At 38.5% G+C, this 24,789-nt stretch overlaps 1 protein-coding gene across 1 annotated transcript; it reads right to left on the bottom strand.

Moving 5' to 3' along the window:
- Positions 1 to 540: 540 nt before the first annotated feature.
- Positions 541 to 24,358, bottom strand: Ctso (cathepsin O). Its single transcript, XM_051199188.1, has 8 exons — positions 24,251 to 24,358; positions 15,344 to 15,449; positions 14,586 to 14,725; positions 11,381 to 11,548; positions 10,109 to 10,230; positions 4,731 to 4,894; positions 3,983 to 4,075; positions 541 to 1,879 (listed from the first exon to the last, which is right to left on the bottom strand). Exons 1-8 carry the CDS (start codon positions 24,356 to 24,358, stop codon positions 1,845 to 1,847), a joined length of 936 nt encoding a protein of 311 aa, XP_051055145.1. The 3' UTR covers positions 541 to 1,844.
- Between the last annotated feature and the right edge of the window lie 431 nt (positions 24,359 to 24,789).

The following is a 24,789-nucleotide window of genomic DNA, read 5'->3' as shown; positions in this document are numbered from 1 at the left end:
AATATTGTGCTAAGTTTTCTAAGGCTTCAAGATTAGAATTAACAAGTTATTTCTCAGAAGTAGGAAGTTCTTGAAAGCACACTCTAAATCAGTCTCAATTAAATAACATAAAGATCATGCTTAGCTACTTAGTATGCATGTAAATTAGGACCATCTGTGTCCTAGGTTCTGCATTATGGATTTATCTACTTTCCAATTTTTAAACTGAGAAAGAAGAAATACAGTACTTGTACAGACTTTCTGTCAGTATTCTCTACATAATAATAGCACACATTTTTCTTTGTATTACAGCTAACCTAGGAATAATAAGAGTATAGAGGAAGGCATGTCTAGATTATATCCAAACAAAAGACAATGTGCGTATAACACTTGTGCAAATATGGACTTTGGTACCTGCAGGGTTCCTGGAATTACTATTTCATGGACATAAAAAGGAAGATGACAGTGAATGTAAAACATATAAATATCAATTTTAATAACTATTAGTACTCACAAATAATGGTAAATTATAAACCACACATTTATAAACAAGGTCTTTTTAATTCAAAGTCAAATATTGATTTTTATTATAAATGTTATCAAAATACAGAATACTTGAGAGGTAACAATCATGAGGATTTAAAACTTCTTTTGCATTTGAAATTGGGTATCAGAAAACCACTGATAATATATTGAAAGTCAGTAACCAAAACTATAGCTGAACTTAATTCCTTTCTGGAATCCTTGAATAATTAGAGTACTCTATTCAAAATATTAAGACCTGTCTTCTGCTATTTTTTCATACTCCAGTCTCTGGAAATTCTTTTGAGATTGCTTCTTCCTGGGACAGGAAGAAGAATATGGAGCTTTGTTTTTGATTCTAGTATTCTAATGAAGGGCACATTAGTCCTTCATTAGAGTGAGTGGGGCTAGCAGATGTCAAAGAATTTTTTTAAATAAGAAATCGGGAATAGAAATGGAATGCCAACAATGGGTCTGAGTTCTTTTGAACTGGAAGGTGACCACAAGGAACATATGGGAATTTTACAGTAAGAAAAAGGGAGGTAGAAATATGTGGAAAATACTTCGTTCTCTTCTACTGAGAGAAGAAAGCAAGAAGCTAAATGTACTGGATCCTTGGCAGTGAAGCTTTCCTCACTGGAAGTGCCATAGGTTACTTCCTATCACATAGATGCCATGTGCTTCAATTAAATTCAGTTGGGTTGTCTCTCTGAAGAAGGGAGTTTCACATTTCTTCTTTATGCATAGTTGTTAAACTGTTTAGGGTAAGGTCCATTTGCTGAAGTAAAACAACTGATATTTCAAATCCATAAGGATGGCATTCCCTCTCATAAGGCTGCTGTGATTGTAAGATACATACCACCTTAGGCTGAGAGTTCTAGTAGATGAGGTCATCTATGGCTTGTGACTATAAGTCACAAAGGAAAACAAATTCTGATCATTTCTTTGATCCAACCTGAGCAAAGTACTCCATTACAATAAACAGCCAGAAAGACAAAAAAGAAAGCAAAAATCCCAGTTGCTTCTAGATATGGAAGGCTTGATGCGACTTCTGACCCCAACAAGTTCTCAGAATTCCACACTGTTCCAAATTTCCTTGCATGCCCATGTGATGGAGGTGGTGAGGGAGGAGGTGATTCCTATGAACTTCGTTGTCCATCTTTCTGCAAGAATGGGATGACCTACCATTGATTACAAAAATGCTAGCTTGCACTTAGAAACTCTTGCAGGCAGTTGTTGAAACTTGACAGTGAATACTGCTTAGAATTAAGTATTATATTAGATTTTACTATGAAGAGCTTCATTTTTATGGTGTCTCATGATGACTCCAAAATATTGCATGATCACACAAAGACAACAGAAACAGAGTCTGCAATGCCTAAGGCAAAAAGTAAAACAGAAAAAAAGATATTAATAGCAACCAATTTTCTTTATATGGTTTGCTTTACAAAATTTAATTTTCATTTATGTTTAGAATGAGTTAGTATCCATTAACAAAATAATTTAATGGTTATATTCAGCTGCCAGTAAAAGCAAGGTACGCTTAAAGGCAAACACTAGAAAAGATACTTAAAATTTTTGTTTCAAAAAAAGAAAACAAACAAACAAACAAACAAACAAAAAACAAACCCCAATCTACTTGCTAGCTGAATAAATGGATGTATATACAATCTGTGTCACCCTGACATATATTTCCTAAAAGAAAAAATAGCATAAAGAATTTATTTTAAAATATATAAAAACCTTAGCTAGGTGTTGGTGGTGTATACTCTTAAACCCAGGATTTGGGAGGGAGAGCAGAGGCAGGCAGATCTCTGTGAGTTCGAGACCAGCCTGGTCTACAGAGTGAGTTCCAGGATAGGCTCCAAAGCAACACAGAGAAATCTTGTCTCGAAAAACCAAAAAACAAACAAACAAAACAACAACAACAACAAAAAACCTAAATAGTTAAACTCATAGATTTGAAGTTTACTACATATTAATGAATCCTAAATGTCTTAGGCTTTCTTACTGCCCATTTGAAAACTGGGTTTAATTTTAATGACCCATAATCAGGAAATTTCCTTGTATCATGGAATAATCACTGCCTTTTGCCACTGTTTATTGGAATAATGTGGACAACACTGGGTATATGCTCAGGAAGGATTTGGACCCAGTAACCAGGAAGGTCTCTGAAGGCTCAGACTGTGAAAGCAGGTAGAGGAAAGAAAATACCTGGGTGGCTCGAAAAGCCAATGTGAAATGCAGGCAATTATCAACCACCATTTGCAGTGTCTCCATTGGGCTCCCCAAGCCCAAGTCATGGTCAGAGCTTTGAACACAGTTAATTTTGTGCACATACTAGCCACATTAAGAGACTGTGAGAGTCAGCAGAAGAGGGCATCCTCAGCAGTATTTCTTTTTTAAGTTCCAGTGACACAAAAGCAGCCATGATATCCACTGAGCAACGGGGGCCTAGGTGGCTGGCTGTACTCTGTGACATTGGCTGTTTCCAATGTGGAAACCATTTCACTGTCTAATAGGACAGGATAGTTAACGATTTTCATAGATTCTATGCTGTGGAATAAGTACATGGCAATCACTAGATTAAAGGAAGCACCTACACTTAAATTTTGCTACACTCTACTTTTGTTACAACCTTGAAGGGCCTGCACTTTGAGAAGATTTGTGTGTCACAATGTTAGAACTCATTATAATGAGAAAAGAAGTGTTTCTATATGCAACTTAGCTTAATTCTAAGTAGATTTAGAAAATGTGATGATTTTCCAGACTGAATCTCACACTACAATCCTGAATATAGATTTCAGCATCAGCATAGAATATTGAGCCAGTTCTTCCCAATTTGTTTTTGTTAGGCTTGTCATACAATACAATATAATGACATCTGTGTACTGGTAAGTTTTGCAGTTTCTGTAGGCATTTTTTTTTTTTTAATCATTTTGCAGGTGACAGGTTGCAAAGTAAGTAAAAACAAGTGTTATGGTCACTCAGATTTTTCATACTTTCACACAAAGAAAAAATAATTCCTAATTGCTTTTTCCTTTCATGTTACTCTTGCCTTTGCAATGTCAGAGATCACGCTCACGGCCTTGAGCATCCTGTGCATGACACACATCCTTAGCCTTTCTTGACTGTCTTAAGCAATAGGGGAATTTATACATTATAAAAAATAAATTTGAAGTAGAGCATGGTTCTAGAGAACTTCAGTCTCCTAAATGGGGTGTATAATATGCTTTTTGAAGTAGTTGTCTTTGTTAAATTATAGTTTTGTTTTAATACATATACCCAACTTTTACTTTGAAATGAATATTGGTTTAAGAGTGCATTATGAAAAACTTTATTTTTTATTAACAGGGTAAGCAAAAATTTAATATTACAAAAGAGCGCTGAACCCACTGAAAGATTTCAGGTTTGTCATGATGGTATATTCAAAAAGCCCTTCATATTATCCTAGAAGTTTCAACACAAGTTCATGACTTACCACAAACATTACCTCCCATTTTCACATGCGCATAGCCTTCTATTCCCCAGGAGGTTCCCCAGGAGTTTCGCACAATCCAATATGGAGTATTTCCTACAAAAGTAAAATGCTAAGACACCCCGATAAACTTATATTGATTAGGAGCATGTGCATGTCTGTATTTAAAATAGAGTTGTACTATGAGAAAAATATAAATGTAAAACAAGAATTTACATTTACTTTCTTTAAATTATTTTGTCTACATAGCTTAGCAAATTTGAATTGTGCTTATTGTCTCATTCTACACAGTAGAATCTGTCTGAGTTCATTTTATTTAATACAGAGTTAGATATGATAAGATAAACTCATTCCCAGGGAATTAGAAGATGATATGTTACACACACACACACACACACACACACACACACACATATGATAAACTATCAGATATTTCTTTCCCAGCATCAGTTACCCCAAAAGTATTCCCTTCATGTGAATTTAAATTTATCATTTACAGTTTGGGGTCTGGTTCAGTGCCAAAGTGCTGGCCTTGTATATGCAAGTCACAGGATTGAATGTTCAGCAAAGCACAACCCCCCACTCATATAGGGTTGGGGGGTGCTGGATGGAGATTATCAAACCCTGGTGGATCTGCCAACACAGTTCCCTGAAGGCTATGGGCAAGAGGCTTCTGAGGCAGAGCAGACAGAGCATCTCAGCCCTGGTTCAGAGCTCCATCTGGGAAGGGATTTGATGCACCCAGACTTACCTGTTTTATCAAATCCTGTGATGAGCACTGCATGGTTAGCCTCCCCACTGGAGCAGTGATGCTGAATTACACCCCCTAGATAATCTTGCCAGCTGACTGCATCAACTATCACCACCAAAGGGCCGAAGTTCAGAAGTGCTTTTGCCATTTCATCTTCTTGGCCACTGTGGAAGGAAGGTATGCATTTAACTTTTAAGGTAAAAGCAAAGAAACGATCTTTTAAATTTGTCTTAAATTGGGGGTATATGTGGTAGCAATCACAAAGGATGTACGCATACACATTAAAAGACAAGAGAGGTTGACGGTCCAGGGCTCTATGGAACTTGAGGGTGTTAGGATCTCAGTTTCTTTCCATATCCCATACTAAGCAAGGATTCACTTCTATGGTCTTCTCCTGGTCCAAGGTTTCTGGCCCTCCAGCCATTTAACAAGTATTTCAAGGAACACAAAACAGGAAGGAGAATTTCCATGTCTCTGTTGAGATTTCCAGGAAGTAACACTTCTGTGTGCATGGATCTCACTGGCCAGAACTGTCATGGGAATGACTCTGGCTTATAAGAAGCTACAAAATGAGTTTTTTTTTTTTTGTTGTTTTGTTTTTTTTTTTTTTAAAATCTGGTAAGCATCCTGATAGAGCACAGAGTTCCTTTTATCAACTAACATGTAAAGGTTTTGGTATTTGTAAATACATCATCACCTCCAAGAGATGAATATCTGGCAAACAACCATGTCCACTTTTTTGTTAGTGAAAGTTAAATACAGGAAATACAAAGAAGGTTGACTCGGAAAAACACTGGAAGAGATGTCACAAAAATCAGAAGAAATAACAAGATGCCAGGAGAACTAGGTGCTGCGCTACCAAGACCGCAAAGCAAACTGTTGTTACATTTACTTTTGTCTACAGCAAAATCTAATGTTATACAACATTATCCTAAATGTGTGTGCCCAAACACTATTTACATTTTTTAAAGGCCAGCTTGTGGGTGAAGGATACTGAAACCATGGTACTTGATTGTTCTGGCCGTAAAGATAGCATGTGGTAGCTTATTGCTACAGCAAACTATTAAGGATTAGCACCTTTCAGAGTAAAAGCCTCCTTACTGCAGCTGCTATAGCCAATTTCCAGCCAGAGAACACTTACTCCACAGATGGAAGTCACTCTGAAAGCTTAACAGTGGAATTGACTGCAATAGAAACCGTGCCCTCATTTTACACAAGGGGGTCATCCAAAATATTAACCTGAGATTTGGCTTGTACACTTTCAATTTCTGCTCTAATGTTTGGTGAACAGTAATTATTAGATATTGGTGTAAGGCATAAAAAGGCATCATGGCCAAAGATAGGCCTTGGATTCCTCCGATTCTGGGTTAAAACCCAGATGCATATTTTATTATACCATCTACCATATTCTATACAACCATACGTTATAGGATTTGATAGGCTTTATGTTCTGTAGCATGTCTAGCATGAATACATAATAACTCATATGTACTCAAATATAATAAATCTCATGCAGTTTATAATTTTCCTTTGCATTCTATCTTACTCAAGACTTAGTTCACCTTGGCCTAGGTTGTAGTACATAATACATTCCTTTTGTTTTGAAATTCTTTGAATATTTTGTAATTCAAATATATTCTCTATATTTGCCCTAATATGACTGTCTCCATCTACTTAAGACAACAAAAATTACATAGTAAATCCCTCTTATCAATAATATAGTGTCAAGACACCAGGAGACACCAGGAGACAGGGTAAGGATTTAGGCAGAGAAGCCTCAGCATATAACCATTCTACAGTACCAATTATTCAGCCATTGAAATAATTTAGTAACAATCTGTGCCTGAGCAGGATGAGGAAAAGATAGAGAAGGTACTAGCAAATTACATATAGGCTAGACCACCTTCATGGCCAGCAGATAACTGCTCCATTTGATCTCAGATATCTGATCAAGCGACATTGTCATCATTCGTTTTTCATAGGTGTAGCTTTCTCCAAGTTAAACTCTGTGGTCAACAGCATCTGTCCCCCACCCCACCCCAACCCAGTCAATCCCATATGAATCGCATTGCTGAGAACCATTAAGTATTCAGACCAGATTTCATGAGCTTAGGTTTTAGTCCACAAATTAACAATTTATAAAATCTATAGCCTTCAAAGAAATCTCCTAAATTTTATTGTCATCAAGGTTTATTGTTTAAGGCAAATACTCTCTCTAACATGTGGCGATTTTGTGGATATTATCTCCTCTTCCTGAGAGCTTGATGAGATAGTTTGTCATGTCCTCTGTCTGGATCCACTGCAGTGCATAGACACTTCCTTCCCTTTTCTTATCTGCATAGCTATTCTCACATGCCACTTTGAGTCATACAAGGCCTGGCTCTGAGGGAAAAAGTCCATGGAAGATGCCTAGCATAATGGTGTTTTGTTTTAAACCTAGGTGATGTTTATATTTAATCCCCCCCAGTGATTCTTTTTAATTTCTATACCTTGTCTTGTGGAGGTTTGGGTAGATCATTGGGTACTGAATGACATGTTTTGAGAACTGAATATTAGAGTTTGTGATCTTAGAACTATAGAGGGAGATGAATGGGCTTACAGTCAAATAGTCATGATCTTCATCCTAGCCTTATAGTCCATAACCACAAGACCTGGAGTCTCAGACACACATCTGATGGAAGCAGACACACTAGAGATCTGGCCCATAATAGCTGAGGCAGATACCAAGGAAGACCCACCATCTCCAGCACTCAGCAATTTAGTGTACACCTCTACTTCCAATAATGAGTCTCTAGCTCTTTGTTAGCTTCCAGACTCTATAATAACTTGTAATAAACCCAGGAATCATGGCAGTATGGCCACTCTACCTCAGTGACACTTTCAGATAAAGGTTCTTATAAAGTTATGAAAATCAGTTTTGATGAGGCTTGGACGTGTGTATCTTACCTGACCCAAAGTTCCTCAGCCATTGGCCTCAAGTTACAGATGATGCTGGCTGAAGCCAAATTTTTTTCCCTGCTGTCTCCTTCCTCTCACACTGTCAGAGACTTTTGTGGCCACTGCCTATATCTCTCAACTTCTCTGATATTTCCTTGCAGCTCTTCTTGACTTAGACTTTATTGCCTCAATCAGTCAAGTTGTTCAGTCCTAAAAGCCTAGATTTTCCCATAGAGAAGTGTATAGTACCAAGACCCCATGAGAAGAATGGGCTCTGACTCCCACCTTCACACTCTTCTAGTCCCCTGGAGAGTGCTCATATGCTGACCATACTCTTTTCTCCCTGGACCACATTGTCTCCTCCTTTCTCTGTAAGCATGCTAAGCAGGCCTCTGTCTCAGGACTTCTGCATACATTTCCTCTGTTTGGAGCAATATTCATAATGCTGTTTTCATGAGTACATTATCTCAAAAGTCACTCCTCAGTGAGGCTCCTTCTGGCAGCTCTTTTTAGGTCTATATACTCTCCTTTTCCTTGAAGAAGTGGTTCTCAACCTTCTTAATGTTATGACCCTTTAATATAGCTCCTTAGGTTGTGGTGAGTATAAATCATAATTTTTTTCCTGTCAGTATTTTCAGATACATTCATTGGCATGCTTTTCTCCAACCATTGCATGTCATCTAGAAAGTTTTCATAATGTGAGAGTATTTATTGTTTTTAAAATTCAACCCAGAGCAAATTAAAATTGTAGTCTCATATTTAATTCAATCTGTCCCATCTACCAATGCTTAAAATTATTAGTTATGAATCATAGATATCTGCTATGCAGAATATATGATGACACCTGTGAAAGTATAATTTGAGCCCCAAAGGGTCTTTACCCACAGGTTGAGAACCACTGTTCCAGGCGCTCTCTCTTTCCACTGTTTTATTTAAAAGTCCATAACCAAACATATCAAATACTCCTATTTGTTTTGTTTGTCTCAATCATCGAAGAGCAGTCCACAAGGATGGGAGTTTGTCCATGTTCCTCATTACCCAATCCCCAACAATAAACACTAGCCAGTAGATATCTGAATGAGTGAATGAATCAATCAATTCATGATCTTTCTGAGGTCTGATTCTGTGAAATTTTTTTAAATACAGAAGTTGTTGGGCTGTAGGCATTGCTTAGCACTAGAGTATTCTGTTTCTCTATTCTACTTGTTCTCCAATTCATTCAGAGTGATATGATTCTCTGTCTCTTCCATATTTTCAACTTACTACCATGTAACCACCTAGCAAATAGTTATTCCCTTGATGCAATTTAATTACTTGTGCAAGTCTGGGTCCCTTTGTGAATACCTTTTCAGGTATACTCCCCAGGAACTGGCAACTTATAAAGACATGGTTTGTTATTTCAGGAAGTGTATTATTACCTTACTCCCAAAGGAGACAGTGGCCAATGTCCTTGTAGTCAGAACCCTGTGTAGCCAGTTATGGAAGAAAGGTTCTGGTTTTTAGGGTCATTTTCCAGAGGCTTTGTTGCAAATAGGAGCTGTGTTGACAGTCTCTAGTGCTCTGGGCACTTATACCTAGATTTAAAGGGTTATACTTTGTTCAGGGATCTAATTTTACTTTGATTGCCTATTTCCCATGGATAAATGCCATCCACATCAATCATCAGAAAAATCACAGGATATTCTATACCTGTGTCTGAACTGAGTTCTTTTATTATGTGTTATATTTCAATAATGTCACAATAACCCAAATCACATTTATCAATGCAACCAGGAGTAGGCTGCTTCTTCTGTTTATAACATTCCTATTCTACACCTATTTTAATGTGATTCTAATGATTACTTATACTTGAACTCATCCAAAGTTACACCATTTCTTAATTTCCAGCACTACTCCTTCCATTTTGGCAGAGTTTACTTGCCCTGCATCCCCATCTCATTCATGCAGCATGCATGCTACATAACTTATCTTCAGTGCTACAGTCTTAGCTCCAAGCTTTTATGTGATAGGCTTGGGGTTTTCAATAGCTGCTTACTTAGAATTGCCAGAATATAGTGATCCAAAAGGCTTCTTGTTATATAATATGTGAGCAATGCAATGTGAATTTGGACAGACTCAAATATTAAGACTGAAATTAAGCTCCTATGTCTTAGCACCTGAATTTTCTGAATGGTTGTAGACATATGTTATAGCTTTAAACTGATTTGTAAGTTATTCATTTAAATTTCTTATTTTTAGTGTGATGATACATAAAAGAATATGCAGATTCTCTTTAGGAGGCTTCTATGGCACCCCATTGTGACCATCAGTTGAACTCTTCAGCAGGAAGTTAGTGCTGAGCCAAAAGTATATAAGGGCAAGGGTGCCTTCAATCATGTCATCAATTCTGAAAACAGTACATATTGTGTAGAAAATAAAGACACAAAAAATAAGTCATTTACCTGAAGTCATATGCAGAAAAATCTTTGATTGAAACTCCAGATTGTGATTGGGGAAAGTATCGACACAGGCCATTTTCTGCCTTGAATGGGTATTCTGAATCTTCCACCAACTTCACCTGTGTCTGGAGGAAGCAGTCACAAAGTGATCACTCCCAGCTGTTTTAAATGTTAAGTAGAGGTTACTTCAGTGCAGGCAAAGAGGTCAGGCTGCACCCAAGCAGCCTATGGATATAGTTTGCTCTTAAGGTTCTAGCTGAAATCATTAGGTGCTTGTACCATGTATCTGAGAACATATGGATCTTTAACTTCTTTTGATTTTTTTCCTTATACATTTTTATTCTAGAACCACCATACGTATGTTAACAATGTTTCATCAGTCTTCTCCTATGGACATGCTAGGGTAATGTATTTTCCTCCCAAGGCACCTAATACTGAGCTACCAAAGCTCTAAGACCAGACGTGGCCAAATGTTCTTGCTATGGCATCTCATGATGCCATACAGTTGTCTGTATAGGCAAATGTGCTGGGCTTATTCAAAGAACTGAAGCACAATCATTGCTCTCTATAATGTGTCTAGAGCAGCCACTATTGTGTGTAGTGGTTGCCTGTAAACGAGAGGGCATTTGGGTTTGGACAAAACTGACTTGATGACTTTTACAAGGGCCCCTTATTTTCTTATTTTATTCCACTGATGCTGGATATGCAAGAATGTCAGGGAGAAAAAAATGTAGAAACTAGAGTGGGATAAAGCCCTGAAGTGGAAGGTCAAGAGCTTAGCATCCAGTTTTGTCTGGTGACATGATTCCAATTTTCAGTGCTTATTTCTTGTCTATAAAGAGTTATAACTCTGGCTGGCCTGTGGTGTCTCTCCTAACAGTCACTCAGGACATCTATGTCCTAATCCTTCTGAGAAGTTATGCGACTGGTTTCCACATAAATATTACCTACTAAGACAAACGAAGAAATCTTAATAATTTCTTTCTGAAAATGTATTTAAGGTATCTTTACTCACTGATATATCAATGGCTAATTTGTCTGGAAACCATTACTTCTAGTATCTTCAGGGTCTGTGGCATACCTCAGTGAGGCACAGGCCTGATCAAACCTGGCTGGCCCTGGTTTGAGTCTCTGCTGTGCACCTTTCCCCTGATTAAGTCAGTTAAACTTTGAGATTTTTGATCACTGAACCTTTCTAAATATAGGAAAGTGATTGGATTCTGTGTACCCAGAACACAAGAGGAAATCAACGACTCAGAAAGCTGAGATGGTTACCTCATTTAGCCAGCTCAAGGCACTGAGAGGAGAGCCACCGCTGCAGCCATAGTTATTAAAGGAACAATCGATGACCTGCTGTACACTGAGGTAGTTCAAAGGCTTCCCTTGGATGGCACAAGCCGTCTCTATTGCACTCACCACGCTGAAGGCCCAGCATCCTCCGCACTACCAAAAAGACAGGGGTAGTATAAACTAACACTCAGTGTCTACATACATAACAACCATTCATTCAAAATTTCAAAATGAAACTAAAATTCTCTTTTGAACATTAAACTAAAACAGTAATAACACTATTACTAAGTAAGTTATCCAGACTAATGAATTAAGAGAGACCAACAAAACATTTAGAGACACTGGTTGGTTTATGATTAGTGAGTAACTTCAGTTTATGAATCACTGTATTTCAGAAAAGAGTAAATGAACTGCTTCTAAGGAAAAGAAGGAGACCCAAGGATGGAATAAGAGCCACATAAAAGTTTGCACAATCCATAGGAAAGGGAGGAAGGAGAGAAAGAGGAGGGGAAGAGAGATTTAAAACCCGGCTTAACCATAAGAGCGTGTACTGCAGAACCAGCAAAGTGAAGTCTTGCTTGTCCTTATGGGGTGACTGATGCTCTAAGCAACACAGTGGTTTTAAGTGGTCTTAATCCTCTAACCTCAGTGCCTGCAGCACAGGAAAATAGTCACCAACTGAAGATGGACTGATCTGCAAATGTGATTATGACCAGGAACACCACACCCACTGCTAGCATGAGTCAAACCACTGAGGCAGCTCCTACAAAAATCCCACCACTGTTGAGTATGTAAATTCCTTCTGGGAAGAACTGGACTCACGCCCACTTCTTACCATCACCATGAATGCCATGGTAGTAAATTTTAATAAACAACCGTGAACATCAAACCTGAGTACTAGGAAAAAAAAAACATTCTAACCAGATAGAGACCAGCACAGTGGAGTGTGCAAAGCACTTCACTTCCTTTCCATAGGGAGAGGAGAGGATCTACTGATTTTTCTAATGTCACCCTGTAAGTGACATCCTGTGGCTGTAGACTTGACTTTCTTTTTTGGGCTAAATTACCTGTGCTGATGATGGGATACATAGTAGTAGGAAATGTGGGGAAAAAGTAGTAGTAGTAAGTAGTAGTAGTACATACTCTAAACTTCTACAAACTAGGCGGCCAAGTACACATTACACGTTACACCCATCCCACACAGTGCTACCATTTTCCTTGTGCCTTAAGATAACTCTGCACCCATAACTTCACAATACTCCAAAAATTTCCCTCTCAGTATCCATATCAAAAAGCATACTGTAGATCTTTTTCATGCTGAACTGCTTTATCTTACATTTCTGTACTTACATATTTACTGATTCTTCAACAAGCAAAAAACAGTATCACCTTATTTATGAGTTTTTTTCTATCTGTTTGTAAAATGCTTCACGTAGCTCTTACACACTGTGACATGATCTATTTCTCCCATATCCATTTTCTGCTTACTATCAGACTTTGGACAGAGCTGATCTGCAATAAGTATATGTAGCCTTGAAACTATACTGGCTGGACTTCTAAGGATAAAGGTTGGGTGGTTATGGCCTTATAGGGAGTAGGCATGCAGACCAGGTTTTCTGACGGAGCTCATTGGATGAAGTAGAGGTTAAAAATCCAGACACTGTGTGGGCAATCTCATTTCACTTTACTATTGCACTTTACTTTTGAATCACTTAACACAGCTAGTAATTGTGTTGACTTTCCACCTGTTAGTCCACAGGATTCCTGGTTTGCTTAGTATGGTTACTCGGATGTATTCCTGAGGCAGTGTGCTGAGGGCAATGACCATGGACGAGTGAGCAGATCAGTATGGCGGTTCCTCAGGAAAATGGGAATTAGTTTACCACAGGACCCGGCAATCCCCCTCTTAGGCATATAGCCAAATGATCTGCATCCATGCAACAAAGACATGTGCTCAACTATGTTCATAGCAGCATTATTTGTAATAGCAAGAACCTGGAAGCAACCTAGATGCCCCTCAACTGAAGAATGGATAAAGAAGATGTGGCACATCTACAAAATGGAATACTACTCTGCAGAAAAAAAAAATAATGGTATCTTGAAATTCTCAGGCAATGGGATGTCACTTGAATAAACCATCCTGAATGAGGTAACCCAGTCACAAAAAGAGGAACATGGTATGTACTCGCTCATATATGGATTTTAGACCCAGAGCAAAGATTCACCAGCCTATAATTCACACCACCAGAGGAACTCGGATATAAGGTGTATTCTAAGAGATTCATATAAAGTCCTTCACAGAAGGGGGAAGTTACAAGTCCCCAGAGCACATGGGAAGTGGGGGGAGGGCAGGGAATGGAGAGAGAAGTAGGAGAAAGAGAAGGGGAGGAGAGGAAGTCAGGGAAGGAATAGAAGACGAGAGAGAGAGAGAGAGAGAGAGAGAGAGAGAGAGAGAGAGAGAGAGAGAATAAAAGAGGGAGCCATTATTGGTTGGAAGAGAAAACTGAACCTAAATAAAGGTCTGGAGACCTACAAGACTGACTCCAACTAACAATTTGAGCAACAGTGGAAAGGCTACCATAAATGCCCTTCCCGGATAGTGAGATCAACAATTAAGTTATCCACCATCATGGAGCTCTCATCTAGTACCTGTCGGAAACAGAAACAAACACCCATAACTAAACGCTGAGTGGAACTAGAATCCAGATGCAGAGGGAGAGGACAAGACCAGGTTGCAGAAACACATAGAGACAGCTGACCTGAACAAGGAGGAGCTAACGGGCCACCAGACTGATAGCTGGGAATCCAGTATGGGACTGACTCAGACACCCCCTGAATATGGGTCTCAGCTAGAAGGACTGAGCAGTTTAAGGGACCTCAGAGAGTGGAACCAGGATGTATCTCTGGTGCACAAAAGGACCTTGTGGAGGGATGAAGGGAAGGAGGGAGAGGGAACTGGACATGTAAAATAAAAAATAAATAATTAAAATTAAAAATGCAAAAAAAAAAAAAGTCAGGATTGGATATCTATTTCTCATCCTTCCAAGAGCCTTCTCTTCTATTTTGGATAACTGAGGCGCGACTTTTACCTACAAAAACCCCATGGATTCCTTGGCAAATTTGACTGAACTTGAACTTGAGCTGCTTTCTAATGCTCAGACAACAAAGAACGAATGGATGCAGAGCTTACCATCCTCTGGTTTCTCACTTGATTCACAACATGCTTGTCCCTCCAGTCAAATCTCAATGGCAAAGACACATTGGGGATGGGTGTCTGTCCTGCTGCTGGGTATCTGGGAGACCAGGTTGGTTTGCTGCCTAAATACATAGCTGAAGAAAAAGAAGAGGGCAGAATGGAGAACTCATTACATGAAGGGCTTCTCTGGAGCCTTTATTATTTTTATTGTGAGCACATTGTCAAGGGAAAAAAACATAAAAAAATCAACAGAGTAGCTAGCTAGCTAACCTGTCAATTGGAATTTTTCCTCTTTTTTTTCTGTAACATTAAATGCATTTTCCTGAAAGCTGTAAATGTAAATTTCAATAGTAGAACCGGAGGTGATGTAACATGACATGTTTGACAGAACTAGGCCAGGGATGAAAAATATGCATAATTGACATTGTTTATTTTATTACTACCCATAAAACCATGAATATTCTTAACAGAATTGGTGCTAGAAAACTGCCAACATGAGGAGACAACTTGCTTGCAGCTGCATGGATGTGCTGTACAGATGTGCATGAAATCATATTTTGTCCTTCAGCAATGGTTGCAGAGAATCATCCTTAATTCACTTTCCTCATGCTTAACACATGGTACACAATTCAAAGTTGGCATTTAAAAAGTATTAATCATCACACAATTTACAAGATTTTCAATGGATCATTCCTTAACTAGAGAAAGAAGTTAGAATTGGGAAATTAATCAATAGTACTTTCCGACCTTACCTTTAAACTCTTCGGGAGACAGATAAGAAAATTGATTTAGTCCATAGCAGGCAGTGGAGTTTTCATGAGAGAAAGAGTTCAAGTAGCGATGTCTGTTAAGACTTTCCTGAAAGATTGAAAACAAATTTCTTATAAATACTTTTTCAGTAGACATAAATGTATAACTAACTTGGAGGTATTTGGGTTACAAAAGACAGACTTGATTTCCAGGCTGAGCAAAGTATACCTTATGTATTTGTAATTCTTCTTCCCCACACGTGCTGAGAGTATCACACACATATTTTTTTCAAGTATTGACAAGCACTAGACACTGGTGACACACTGTAATTAAATAATTATGAATATGAAATGTGTCTTTCACATATTTGTTTTTCTTCATGCAGAGTAAGGACGCCTGGATAAGGCCTAAGTTAATAAATGAGTGAAAAAGTCCAAGTCTGTCAAGGTTGGATCCAGGTTTATTTCACCTGGAAGAGAAGGTTTGAGAAAGGATGCGGTCCTGTGGGTCTCCCCAGAAGAAAACCAGGATTTCCTATTTCCATGGAAGAAAAAATTAACTATAACTCTGTATTTCATCATAATCAACCTTATGTTTGCCTTTTCTATGAAGATGTTTATATTCCCCAACAATGGATAATCTTGGAGGTTATGTGGGAATTCAGAAGACCACTGTTCTCCATGGTAGTGTGTGTACATGTTCACTTATGCACTTGAGTGTATATATAACTCAGAAACCAATAAGCAAAACCAGGGCACATCTATCAGTCTAACTTAATACTATGTCACCTGAACTTGAAGACATCCCTGGAACACAATACATCCTCGACCATCTGCTTTTTAATAATGACGTATGTGATATTTCCATATGACTTTCTCTTAATACCCTTCATCAGTTTGCTTTTAGCAAGGCCATGGTTAAGACATATCACAGTATTTCTTCATTCTTTCTTATTGAACATGACTAGAAGGACTTCTAACCAGAGAACTGTATAAATTCTTTTGAGCTTTAGTTATTAACTTTTGGTGAAGTAAGGCTTAGAATGTAATCTGCACTTACACATTGAAAATTAGAAATGAATTTATAGGCATTTTTGCATGACATAAATAACATCATAAGCCATTGAATGGTAACTGCAAAGGTATTTACAAAAATCAGTCATAAGACAGATTGACCATTTTTTTTTTAAGCAGGAGAAGACAGGGCAGGAATGGAGAATGTATGATGTTTGTAGCATATGGAAGCCATGGGAACAAGCATGACATGCCTCCATCTGTGGGAGTTCAGCTGTTGGTGGCTGAACTGTCAGGAACCCAACAGCTGATGCCTGAGCACTAAGGTTAGTTATATAGGGGAGACACAAAGAACCCCCTGATAGAAAATTAAGTAACAGACACCTGGTGACTTCTAAAATCCTTCAAACATCCCTTGATCTGAACAGAAAAATTCAGGACTTTTCTCACAACTTTCCCCATTTCCCTATATCACTCAAAGTCAGTGTTATGTTACAGTCTAACAGTTGATTCTGGCACTCTCCTCATTCCATTCTCTCATAGGTATGCATCTATGATGAGGGCAAACAATGAAAATAAGACATAAATTATGAATATCAGGAATGAAAAGATCATGACTACAGTGCTTATGGCATTCTAATTATTTTGACAACTTTTGATAATAAGTCTTATAATTTGCATGAAATGGAAAAACTACTTGAGAAGAGAAACACATTTACTGAACATGGAAGAAATAGAAAACTTTAATCATCTTTATAACTCACAGCATTAAAATTGTAATTGAAAACTGACCCAGAAGTAAAACTATAGTTCCACATGGCTTCTGTAGTAAGTTCCACACAATTAAGAAAGAAATAACGATGATTTTATAAAAAGCAAGGAGGAAGAATATGTCTCAACTTTAAAAAGACCACATTAGCATGATTCTAAACCAGAAAAGAACATCCCAGGAAAACAGGACTATACACAAGTAAGTCCCCTAAATATATATATGTAAAATCCTTAGTGAAATGATCAAATCAAACACCACAGTTTTCAGACAGACAATACATCATGATCAAGTGGAGCAGATACAAAAAAAAAAAATGGTATACTTATTAGCACAGAAAAGTATATCACCATAATGAATCTTTTTTAACAGAATAAAGTGAGACAACAGGACATGATCTTCTTCCCTAAGAAGCTATGAGTTACCTTGAATTGATAGCTGCTTGTGGTTGTAAAGCTAAGTCTATCTGGTTGCCAAGTAATTATAGTAACAGTAATGAAAAAAAAGGACAATATAATATTGATCCGTTTTAAACTCATAGACCTGTCAATGAAGAGGCGGCAATGGACAGAACTCCCATAAGATGGATCTCACAGAAGCAGCAGAAATAGCAGCTCCTGCATGGGTTCCTATCAACTTTCACTTTGCTCAACCAGATACTAGTTGCAGAATTCCACACGTCAGTCTTGTTTATCAGACCTGCAATTACTCCTACCCTTTCATAGTTCTCTACAGCCATGCCAGGGACAGTCTACTTGTCATTGCTGATGTCCTGCCAAGAACAAAATGTTCTGCGTCACTTCCTTCTTGCCACTAATTTCACCTTTCTCCTTTGAACACTGGTAACACTGAAAATTCCTCCCTTACCAGCTTCTGAAGAATCATAATTCTATTACATACCTGTGTGCATAAACATAAACACACTTGATTTTGAAATAAATAGAAATAAACATCTTAACATTGAAATGCAATTTAAAGATACATTTTCATCTTCTCTGTTCCCCTTTGTCTTCACTCACAAATTTGGTTACACTGCCAGAAGACAGAGACTAATTAAATATGATGCTGTTGGGACTATTATAGTTCAACAACTGGAAGAATGAGTATTCAGTTAAACATCCCCAAGCTATATCTTTACCATAGAAGCAGAACATTTTGATTATAGAAAACATCATTCAAAGATCATGCTTTCACCTTTCCAGGGTTACAACACAGCAAGTACTTCTCATAGCACTACAAATGAAGACGAGCTATTGCCAACAATTTGATAATGCATCAAAAATAAAACAGTACCAACAGGACAGTTTATCTCAGAGTATTATTCTCCTACTAGAACTCAATTGTAGTTTACTTAACAGAAGACTCATATTTTTTAAAATTCTATTTTATTCCAGAATTATCTTTCCAGGCTCTCTCCTTGTGGCCCTCAATTTTGGCTGTTGAAGCAAATTTCCTACAGCCTCAGCAGCTCTGAGTCCACATATGCCTTGTATCACATCAAAAGTCTGTGTCTTAGGACAGACAGCAGGCCAAAGGTCAGTTAGTAAATTCTAACATAAAGCAACAGAGGATATAATGGTTTGCAGGTACACAGTAACCTCTAAACCTCTAAAACAACATATAATGCTAAAATATCTAAGCCAAGGATTCTCAACATGTGGGTCACAAGCCTTTTGCAAGTCAGATGACCCTTTCACAGATATTTACATTATGATTCATGACAGTAGCAAAATTACCATTATGATGGAGGCATAAAATGATATTACAGTTGGGTGTTACCATAGCGTGAGGAAATGTATTAAAGGTCAAAGCACTTGAAAGGTTGAGAACCACCGATTTAAGCCTTTAAAGAGACCTTGGCATTGGGTAGAATCTGAGGCCTTACAAACACATTGCACATAGTCTACTGCAGATCTGCACCCCTGCTCTTAGATTTCAATCAGAATCACATTAGGAGGGAAGCCATGAAGAGGAAATCAGACAGACCTTATAAAGAAAAATTAGAGCTGATAAATAAAAGCCTTTGAACAGATGCAATGGGAAAATAAGTACTGTTGTCTACAGTCTGTCTTATTTTTAGCTGGGTTTCATTGATTGATGTACAGTGTTACATCAGATTCCTTAGTGGAAGAGAATTTAAGGCTAAAGAACATGAGGGAAATTTCCAGTTATTACAAAAATAGGAGAAAACTTGCCCTTTGGATATTGGTAGGTACCACACATCTTCAAACAACCACAATTAACACTGCTTCATAAGATCCTCACTCTGAAAAACCCTGTCTTTTGACCCTTTCAGTTTCTTCTGACAGCCAAGCTTCTACAACTTTCAGCCAGTTAACCTTGCATCTGTATTCATGGGTGCATAAATGTATAGATATGTATATGTTCATAGGTATGCATCCATCTGTATTTATGTACCAGCATTCATGTGGGTGTGTGTATATGTGTTTCAGCATGCATGCACATGTATGAAGCATGCATACATGCTTATGGGGATCACATATTGAAACTAAAATGTAATTTGTGTGGTATTCCTATGCAGTCCCTTACATATTCTAATTTGCAGATTTACTGGCCTAGCTAAATTGTTGGGAATGCTTCCAAGCCCTTATCAGAGAGGAATTACTGAAGAGATGTTTACTGAAAGTCAGAAGCAGAAAGGGCTGACCCTGGTAGTGATAAAAGACAACTCTGCTGATAAGAACCCTAAACTGGTCTCAAATGGAGATTAGGCTGAAGTTTTAAAATTCTTTAGAAACCAACTTTTTCCTGAGAAATCAGAAAGCCTCTCATTCTATTTCAAGTATCTTGACTATCCAAAGCTTTCTAAATATGGAAAACAAAGTGGCAGAAGCTTGTTTTGTTTATGATAGTTGACAGGCACAGTGCTTTTTAAAATTATGTAAGGCTAGGAACCCATGGGGTGTTGGGAAGGTCCTTGGTTGAACCCCAAGAGAAGAATGCTTAGGGACATTTTCTTGCTGGTTGTTAATAAGAATAAATTAAATACATAAATTTCACCATTTCTTTTTTTTCCCTGTTCATATCTTCAATAGTATCTAGAGAAGGAAGAAAATTCTGAGGACCAGTTGGTTGGGCTTTCTGTTCTCTAAGATGGATGTTCTCGGCTACCAAGCACACTAAACTGAAGTACTGGTCTAAGTTCTTTCTATGAACTACTAGTTCTGCATGAAGTACTGACTCACTTCATTGTCTCTTCTCAGATTAATTAACTGAGGCATAAATGGGTATATGCTTTTCCAAAAGTCACACACACAGCACATGATGCATGGATGCAGCCATTCAACCTGTAAGACACAGGTTGGAGGGACATATACATTTTGTCCATATTAGTATAAGCAAGGACATTCATTTGTCATGATGCACATGCCGAATGTACATGTCCTTCATTTTTGTTTATTTAAAAATCATAGATGGGTTTTCATTATACACCAAGGCTGGCCTTGAACTCCATGACTCCAATGACCCTCCTGCCTCAGCCTGTCAAGTCACTAGGGCTACATGAACTCACTCCATTGCCCATTTGTAAGGCCATTTTCCCCTCAGCACTCTGAGCTCATTATTTGTTAAGCTTTTATCAATCCTCACTGGAAAATCCTAAAGTGTGGTGTGCAACAAATCAGTTCCACATATGCATGTAAAATGTTTTCTGTGGAGATCATTTAGGTTTCAGTGGGTCCAGAAAAATCAAAGCAGGAACAAAGCCTATACTCAATTTGGAATCATTGCTGGGAATTTCTCTCAAGATATGGGAACTATAAACCTTGAATTCAGGATTCTCAGCTGAGAATTAGGTTATTCCTTATTACAATGGGGGTGGTTTACATGTGTTTCATTAATTGAGAGAAACTATTTTGTAACTTATAGTACTTCATACTTTATTAGGAATGAATTATAGTGATATATAATTGCATGAGCTTGTCTCAAGCTTCCTAAGTATTGTGACTTCTGGTGTGCACTGCCACACCCAGCTTACATATTACTGTGAGATGTGTCATTGCAGTATAACTTCTTAGCGTCCTCCACATATGTTATTTTTCAGTAAAGGAACCTAAACCAGCTCCTAACACAGAATAAATGACACAAATTTTTGGACAAGTAGATGGTAAGAAGGACAAATGAACAAACATAATCTGGTCTAAATTTTTGCTATATTTCCACTTAGACACTATGTGGTTTAAGCTAAAAATCATCAGAAAATATCTGGGGAGCCATATTACCTACCCTCAAAGTCACCTCTTCATGATAGCTTTCATGTAGCCATGGATGAGGTGTATTTGGAGGAGATAATCCAGGTATCTGAGGCTCACTCAACATAATCACTCATTTTAAAATGCTGTAATAATCTACATATATGTAAATAAGATAGGATGCATGCACAATTTAATTAAGATGTAGCATGAGCCATTACAGTGTTGGGGTAAAGTTCCTCAAATTGTACATAAAGCCACACGTTCAGTGGCATGTCATTATCATTCTGAATGGAATATAAATAAAGCTTTTGTTTGATCCAACATGGTATCTAGTATCCCTCACCTTATAAAGTAAGAATGCAGAGTGCCTTTTAACCCAATGTTAACTACATTGGACGGTGATTAGACCTGTTTCTTCCCTGTTGTTTCCCAGCTACAGTGAGATGGATAGGTCTCCTCTAGCACATGCTCCATGGAGTTCTTGGCTGCTACAGGTTCAAAGCTAAAACCATCTATGGATGGAATGAAACATTGAGCAAAAGCAAAGACTCCCTTTGTTTAAGTGGGTCATCTCAGGTCCTTTGTCACAGTGTCAAAAAGCTGAGTCTTGGGTGTGCCTTCAACAGAAAACACAAATGAAAGTAAGTAAAGAGGGTAAGTAAAGACTACCAGCTAATGCTCATACCTAGAATTCCCAGCTAAGAGGCAAAAGCCAACTAACTCCACCCTGTGGGAGTATGCTGTCCCTCCCTTCTGGGGTATCTTACAGGGCATCCCATAATAAACCAAGGAGGAGTCTTGTCTGGTGGGATTGCTATGAGCTCTCATTTATGGGATATTCTGTGGAACTTACAGTGCTTCATTACTCAATTGTACTTTAAATTACTTTATTATGAAACAAAGAAAGCTTCTATATTCCACACACAACTTGCCTTGCAAGAAAATAGTCTCAAATCAACTAATTCAATAATTAAAACTATTTTGTAAAAATAAAGATTTTTAGACTTATATGCTGCATTTTACTTACCATGTATTTTAATCCATACAGTCAGAAAGATCCTTCTTAGTACCCATGATCACAAAAGAAACACAGCCCACCGTACCCAACTCTCCAGCCAGTGTCATTCAGGAGTGCCCACAGTTTGCAACTATAATTAAAGACTAAATGCTCAGAAAATTGGGCATCTACCTTATCAAGCAAAGTTCTGCTGGCAGGGACTGCTTGGAAACTTTTTCGTAGTGTTCTTACCCCAAAGTTTTAAAATTACACTAAGATGTGGAATGTTTTCTTCAACTTCCACCCTCCCACTTCCCCATATAGGCTCTTGGTTGCATTTCTCTTTAAGTTTTGCATTGTGTAGATATCTGTTTCGTTTACAACTGCCCTATAAGTCAAGTATGAGTAGGAAGGAAAATTACAATTTCAAACAAATTCTGTTTTATCAGTGACTGTGATTTTTAATCGCAGTGGTCCACTTACTGGGATTTGGAATCAACATGGAAATAAACCACTGGGCATATTACTGAGGATGTTTCTAGACTAGGGTAACTGAGGAGGAGAGGACATTCTAAACCAAGGAGGTGCTACATCATATATTGGGGTCCTGAATAGAATAAAAATGAGAATGTGAAGAAGGCCACAGCATCCACGCTCCTTTTCTTCCTGGCTGTTGATACAGTGTGGCCAGCTGCTACACACTCATGCCACCAGGACATGCCCATCTTGATGGACTGTCCCCTGGAAGTGTGAGCCAAATGTACCCTTCTTTCTTTAATTTGCTCTTCCCGCTATTTTATTTTGGCTTCCAATACTCAAGATTAAAAAACAATCATCTATTTAACCAAGGAACACATTGTCAACAACCATGACACTGACTATCACACCCCAGTATCTGGTTCATGAGGAGATGAAGTGAAGGAAGGGCAGGACTCAGTAATACACAGTCCAAAGACTTCGGTGAGAAATGGTGCTCCTGGGTTTGGTAACAATAAATGAGCTCAGAGGTGACAGTAGGAGAAAAAAAGCACATATTTTGATTTGAGAAAACCCAAGGGTATCTGGAGCCAAAGAAGACCAAGTCTTCTACTACTGGAGCTTTCAAAGCCAAAGAAGAGAGCAGAGCTAGGGAGTCCCACGGAAATTTCAGAAAACAACATTAGAAGAAGCTAACTGAAGAAACACCAGCTACATACACCTCCAGTGAGCAGCTTCACTGAATTCAGACTGAGTCTTGATTTAGACAAGTGAGTTTTCTTTTCTAATAAAAATCGTGATGACATCTTTTCATATTTAAAAATGTGTCAGTTAGCATCAGCTACAGGAACTGAGGCCAAGTATGAGTCTGCATACCAGTCAGTTTCCCTAGTTACTGGGAAAAATGTATCCAAAGTCAGCTAATCGGTCCGTTTCCGAATTTTAAGGCTGTAGTAACATTGACGGATTATTATGAAAATTGTTTATGAACAACCAGAATTAAAGACATTGGAATGTTTTCTTCTGTTCTACCTCAGTCTCCACCACATTTCAGTAATGCGGTACAGAGTCCCTAGGATAGGGAAATCATTAACCCAGCACAGCAGTCTGTGGATCAATGAGCCTGCTCTTGGCCATTTGAACTTCCAGTTTTTGGAGGAGGGAGCTAGCGCCCCCCGCAGGCAGCTTTCTAAGCGACAGGTTTACTATGGGAGAGGAGAAATGGAAAGAACAGCTTTGAGATCCCGAGGGTGCAGTTTCCATTAGCTTTGCTTTGGACACAATTTTTTGGTGCTTTGGGGCGCATCACAAAAAAAAATCTCTATGCTGAGAAATCAAAGCTTTAGGCAGCAGCGCTGCTGGGGAAAGATGTGCCTGGAGCATGGGTGCCTCCCTAGGAGCCCTGGAGCAGGGGACAGGTAGAGGAGGGAACTTGGTACCCGCAAGGCGGCCGCCTCCCGCTGGTGGCTCCGTGGCCAGGTCCGGGCAACCCCGCGGCCCAGACAGCAGCAGCACAGCAGCAAGAGGGTCGCCCACCGTGGCTTCATCCCGGCACCCGAGGTCCTCCAAGCACGGCCTGCTTTCTTTCTCTTTCGGTTCCTTGGCTCCACCTACCGCCGGAATCGGGCGCAAGCCCAAAAGTAGGAAGCTGCCGGGGTCCCTGCTGTTTTGGTTGTTTAATGCTTTTTTAGGATCATCACGGACACTGTGTTGTTACTGAGCTTCTGGGGTTAGCCTCTTAACTGGTAGGAAAGAGACCAAGGCGTGATACATACATCAGTGTTAAGATACCAACTATTGTGGGACTGAGCCCATTATTTTTCTTCCAATCATTTCAAATTGATTATGTGTTTGTACAACATGTGTAAATGTGTGTAAATTTCATTCAGCAGGTTTTGTGTAGACATGTAATGTGTGCGAATTTATACTGAGCGTTTCTTCTATGGGGGCTTGCAAATACATGACAAAGTTGTACTGC

This window comes from Phodopus roborovskii, unplaced genomic scaffold, assembly GCF_943737965.1.
Source record: "Phodopus roborovskii unplaced genomic scaffold, PHOROB, whole genome shotgun sequence".
In the NCBI taxonomy this organism is placed as follows: Eukaryota; Metazoa; Chordata; class Mammalia; order Rodentia; family Cricetidae; genus Phodopus; species Phodopus roborovskii.
The sequence above is the reverse complement of the archived record's forward strand: the minus strand, read 5'-3'. Positions and strand labels throughout refer to the sequence as shown.